The 6,015-nt window shown below is 37.0% G+C and overlaps 1 protein-coding gene across 2 annotated transcripts in view; it reads left to right on the top strand.

Annotated features, from left to right (window-relative positions):
- Positions 1–5,162, top strand: part of pak2 (p21 protein (Cdc42/Rac)-activated kinase 2) — a 15,708-nt gene extending 10,546 nt beyond the window's left edge. For both annotated transcript variants that reach the window (XM_015397597.1, XM_015397596.1), the window contains exons 12-15: positions 220–319; positions 407–603; positions 3,876–4,013; positions 4,097–5,162. In XM_015397597.1, coding sequence (XP_015253083.1) covers positions 220–319; positions 407–603; positions 3,876–4,013; positions 4,097–4,183 — 522 coding nt within the window. In that variant the 3' untranslated portion in view covers positions 4,184–5,162. The remainder of the gene's footprint in view (positions 1–219; positions 320–406; positions 604–3,875; positions 4,014–4,096) is intronic.
- The last annotated feature ends 853 nt before the right edge of the window (positions 5,163–6,015 follow it).

The raw sequence follows: 6,015 nt of genomic DNA, 5'->3' as shown, positions 1-6,015 counted from the left end.
TGCTAACCGGTTAGCAAGATGCTTCCGACAAACCGGCCCCTTGATATCCGACCAATCACATTCACTTTATTCACTCGTGTAAAGTCGGGCACCCCTCGGGAGAATTCTGAAATGCGACGGTTGGAACTGCCGCTTCCCTACGACTTTAAACTGAGAAAGAAGGTGGAGCCCAGCTGTGAGTCCTGATGTTTTTTCTCTCCTCTTCCATCTTGTCTCCAGTGTTTACAAGCTTTGGAGTTCCTCCATGCAAACCAAGTCATTCACAGAGATATTAAAAGTGATAACGTCCTGCTTGGGATGGATGGTTCCGTGAAGCTCAGTAAGTTCTCTTCTGCTAAAAGCTTTAGAATCAACTTTTTTAAATCTATTTTCTTTAATTAAAAGAAATGTCTTGTTTCTGCTACAGCCGATTTTGGCTTTTGCGCCCAGATCACTCCTGAGCAGAGCAAACGCAGCACCATGGTAGGTACACCCTACTGGATGGCCCCTGAAGTGGTGACCAGAAAGGCTTACGGGCCCAAAGTGGACATCTGGTCTCTGGGTATCATGGCCATTGAGATGGTTGAAGGAGAGCCTCCCTACCTGAATGAGAACCCACTACGAGTGAGTGCTTTACCTCCAGATTTTATTTTTTAGATCTAAAGATCTGGAGCCTTCTGACTTAAATGAAGCAGAATTTCAAATCATGAACTTATACTGTCATCCGTCTCTGTTTTATATTTCTGTTGTAACCATAAAACCTGAGAGGAAAGAAGAGATTTAGTTCAACTTATTCGTTTAGAATAATTATCTGACTTTTATTACTTCGATGGCACATATATTTTTCCAAATAAGAAATCAGAAACCTATGGCATGTTTTCAGCCCCCAGAATCATTAATTTAAAAAACTTCTCTAACTGCAGTGATAGTTTTTGAAGGTAAAATTGTTTAGGCTCAGTCAGATTGGATGGTCAGCATCTGTAAAAAGCAGCTTCTAATCTCAGTTCTTAATTGGATTATGGTTGGGCTATTTTATGACGTTTTAGGTGTTTTATTGATTAATTGATTGATTGACTTTATTGATCTCACAGTGGATAGATGTGCTAATGCTTACAGACATCACATTTAAACATAAACTTGAGTGGTGAGAGCAGGGAAATGTTTGTTTCTAAATTGGACCTATTGGAGCAGAGTTCCTTCATCCCTGCATGGCTCATTAAAAAACGCTCACAGCACATTTAATGGCTGACCAGCTGCTGGTTGATTTGGCAACATTTCCTGGCCTGAGCTGAGGATTTCATGGACGTCTTGTTCCCAGCTTGGAATATCGTTTTATAACCAAACTCTGCTTTAAACCCAGTTTTTTCTAATGTCCTCCAACAAACACCTGATGCCTTCAGACTACAGCTGGATTTATGCTGAAATCAAATAACGCACGTTTTTTGGCACTAATTGGGTTTCTTGTGAGGGCAAAATGAACAAATATATGAGAATAAGTTAATTAGCATTATTAAGAAAAGTAGAATGGAGCATAACAAGATATTAAATGAACTTTGAATGTTTTAAATATTATTTTCAGAAATAAATCAGCTAAAGCATCTGGATTATTTCACAGAAAATTATTTTCTGTGAAATGAGGAGGAGTGGCGGCCTGGTGGTTAGGGCATCGAGGTTCTGAGTTTGATTCCCACTGCCTCCACTCTGGGTCCCTGAGCAAGACCCTTAACCCCACACTGCTCCCTGGGCGCCGCACAATGGCAGCCCGCTGTTCCCCATGGGGAGGGGTTAAATGCAGGGAGGGAATTTTGTTCCTCTGTACTTGTGACAGTTTAAAGGCATTAAAGTTGAATTCTAATTTTAAATAAATATATTATGTCTATTGAAAATAGGAATGTGGTTGTTGAAAGATTTAATCATTTATAAACGTGGGTCTAAGACTGGCGAAGGAAATAAAAAATGCATCATCAGCGTAGAAGAGAATAGGTGAGATTTGTGGACCTAAAACTGTTAATTAAATATTTCTAAAGTCGGTAGAAGAAAAACGGATTATTGAAACAGTTAAATGTAAAAATGAACTTTGATATAACTTTAGAAGAGAAGGTTAATTTATGGAATCATGTCTCCTTTAACACGTCTATTTAATCTATCATTCGGAACAGGTACATTTAGTTTTATTTAGTTATTCCTTTACAAAACACAGAATATATTCATGATTTTACTAATTAACGGCTTCTTTAAAGGCGTTTCTTTACTTTCACAATTTTCTAAGATCATGGAAAAACTTTGTGAAAAGTCTTTAGAACTTTAATGAAAAAAGCAATAATTTCATGGAAAAATCAAAACTCATGAAACTTATGGACTTTTAAATGACTTTGGTAATGTTTAAATCTAAAAAACAATTTAATTCCAGAGAATATTCAAAATATCTTTAAGAGTAGAGGCGAGGTTTGATCTGAGAGGAAATATCATTTAAGGCAAACATTGTGTTCACAGTACCCTTAAACGTATGTGTTTAGGTGTCCTGGGAAGGATTTTATGGAATAGTTTAGATGATTAAATTAAGAAAAGTACAGATATTGCTCTGTTCAAGAGAAAATATGAGAAGTATATAAATCATGTGTATAAATATGAATGTGAGAAAATGTTCTGCTAATCCTGAATGGTTCGTTAACATTATGCTCTGATCTAGAGAGGACAGTAATCTGTATTAGCTGGTATTTTTATATATCTTAATATTGTGGCCATACAGGCACATGTCTGCACATCTACACCTATGCATGATAGATTTTAACTTGCTTAAATTAAAAACTTGTATAATGATACAGCGACAGGATTGGATCAACTATTGAATCTTCCTGCTCCCTTTTGAACATTTAGTTTTGTTTACAAAATCTTTTGTTGGATGTTTTATGCTGTTATTAATGGTCTTTATTTTTGTAAGTGCCGTATAAATTCTATTCAGTTTATTTCTATAGCTCCAATTCACATCATGTCATCTCAGGTCACTTTCCAGTTCACCAGATCATCCAGTCAGATTGATTCAAAGTTTTCTATCTAAGGAAAACCAGTTGATTGCATCGACTCATTGACTCTTCAGCAATCCCTCACACTAAGCATGCTTGTAGCGACAGTGGAGAGGAAAAACTCCCTTTGAACAGGAAGAAACCTCCAGCAGAACCAGGCTCAGTGTGAGCGGCCATCTGCTGAGGCCCACTGGGGTTCAAAGAAATAGTATATGTGAACATATCATAAAGAATCCGTCTATGGTTCCTTCTCTGTTTTTTTCATTTCAAAACAAAAACGAAAAAATAAAACAAGCATGTGGTTTTTTGTTTTTAAAACGAAATTAGAAAAACGACATTTGCAAAAATAAAAAAAAAAAGGGTACGTCTTGGGATTTTTTTAACTGCAATGGTTAAAGCAAAGACAGAAAATGATTCAAGCCATTGCCTTTTGTTTAGAAATGTTTTGTTTTGATGCCGTCTTCATCCACTGTAAATGATTTTTCTTTGGCGACTTACTTCATTTCCGGTCCCGCTACATATTAAAACAACAACCGTATTTTATTTTCATGTTGATGGTGAAACAAAACTCGAACGCTGTTGAGTTTAATTCGATTTTTCATTTTTTCAATTTAGGAAGAAAAACCACATGCTTGTTTTGTTTTTTCGTTTTTGTTTTGAAACAAAGAAACCAAAGAACGAACCATACACGGATTATAAATTTGTAACCATGAATAGTTTTTCTTCTACTTCACACCTCTGGGCTCCTTTTTCTTTGTTTTTGTGCAGAATACCATAAAATCTTCCACTGAAATGTGTAGCTGCAGCGAAAGCTAAAAAAGGTTTAATACGACGTAAATCAGACGTTTCTTCTTATTTCTAACCCTTCGACAGGCGTTATACCTGATCGCCACAAATGGCACTCCAGAGCTCCAGAATCCAGAGAAACTGTCTCCAGTTTTCAGAGACTTCCTGAACCGCTGCCTGGAAATGGATGTAGAGAAAAGAGGCGGAGGCAAAGAGCTCCTACAGGTAATAACCCCCCCCCCCATGTTGATCATGCTGGATTTGTTCCTCTAACGCCTGAACTTTTCATTCTGTGTCCCGCTGCTCAGCATCCGTTCCTGAAGCTGGCAAAGCCCCTCTCCAGTCTCACCCCTCTGATCCTGGCAGCCAAGGAGGCCATGAAGGGCAGTCGTTAACGGATGACCCCGCCCCCCCACCCCGCCTTACCATGCTGTGCACAGATATGTGCCAACCGTTTAGATTTCGTGCCAGACAATAGGCTAAGAGTGACTTGCCAGCGTTGATGCACCAGCCTTGTAAGCCCTGACGAACCTCACTGTGAAGACCAAAAAGCCCAGAGCACAACCCCCCCCCCCACGCTGTCAACACCAACTCTTCTTTTCTCTTTGACGTCAGAAGACGAGTCAAACTAAAGTGCTTAGTTCCAGCGTCAGGCGTAGTTCATTTTGTACATCAAAACTGGTGACAGGTTAGGACTAGGCTTGTATTTAACTTGGAATGAAGAAGATGCCTAGTTCCGTTTAGTCATTTTTGGGTTTTTTTAATCAGCTGCCTTAAACAAATGCAAAACGTTGCCTAATGTATTGTTGATTGTGTCTGTGTCGTCTCCCTTCATTTTTACTACCTTTGTAATTTACATTTTCACTTTTGTCAGTATCGTAGTTATTTTGATACTTGAATTTCCTGTCCACCCCCCTCCCCCATTTGGTCCATACGGTTTCATTCAGCGGACGCTCTATTTTCTATAGTTGACCCTTGTTGGAACATTTCTCGTTACGGTTTTATAGGAAACGTTTCAGTGCATTTTTCATCATGATCCCGGGCTGAGATCGGGATGTTTCGCTGTTTCCCCTGACGGATCTACTGTACCTGTTCTTCCCTCATATCTGTAGTGTCCTGATGCCAGAGGCGCACCTTACAGGCAATTAAAGCGTTAGATCGACAGGGTTTATACTGTATTCTCTGTTGCTATTAAAGTGAATATTGTATGTCAAACTCTGTCCTTTGTGTTCTTTTAAAGTGCACTTTTTTTTCCTACAAAGATTGTTTATTTATTGTTTAGCTAGAAAACTAGTGACCATAACACACTAATCAGGAGCATAAGGCAGCAGAGCAGTTCTCTAACCGTTTTGTTTTAGTCTACACAACTAACAACTTTGTCAAAACACAAATAAACCCTTTGCTTTAATATGAATATGTTGTGAGCTTATTTCTGCCTAATATTTGAAGTGAATTAATTTGTTTACATCAAGCTGACCAGACGTTAGAATCAGCTCTAATAGTAGCTGTTTTTATTATAGAATCCATCCAGTTCAATTATGTAGTAAAAAATATGACATATCTGGCAGAACAATAAAATATTCAATAAATTAAAGCATTAGAAACATTTTCAGATCTTATTTCTGTACCCTATAAATTTAAAATCATGAGGCTGGTCTTTCGTTTGCTTGATTTCTTTGTAAATTTGGATTTGATTTAGTGGAGCAGCTCCACCTTTGCACCTTTTTGGCAATTAATAAACTCTAAGGAGGAAATAAAATCCATTTAAAATGTTAAATCTGTTCCCAATGTTTCCCACTAAGTCTTACTCCTTCATTTTAACGTGGTTTAATCCAGTTTTTCCCAAACTTTGACCACCATAAATAATAAAGAATGGTGACACACAACATGCTTTGTCTGATTTATTGTGTCAAGTAATCATAATTATTTTTAAATATGTAGAATTTTCTTGAATGGTATTTAACTCATTTGTTTAAACCTTTTTAAATTCCCGTTTTACATTTAATCACGCAATTGTGCATTTCACATCAAGGTATATTTTATTCTATATTTTGGTTAGATAAATGTTACTTCTAAATATTATGTGGTACATTTATTTTATTTACCATTTTTATATTTCTTTATGCAATATCTATTTTGATCTTATATATATATATATATATATATATATATATATAAATAAATGTGTGTGTGTAATTTGGTCGTCATATCTGGGATCACAATCCCC

This window comes from Cyprinodon variegatus, unplaced genomic scaffold (genome assembly GCF_000732505.1).
Source record: "Cyprinodon variegatus isolate N-32 unplaced genomic scaffold, C_variegatus-1.0 Scaffold872, whole genome shotgun sequence".
Lineage (NCBI taxonomy): Eukaryota > Metazoa > Chordata > Actinopteri > Cyprinodontiformes > Cyprinodontidae > Cyprinodon > Cyprinodon variegatus.
Note: the sequence above shows the minus strand (reverse complement) of the source record. Positions and strands in the feature narration are given on the sequence as shown.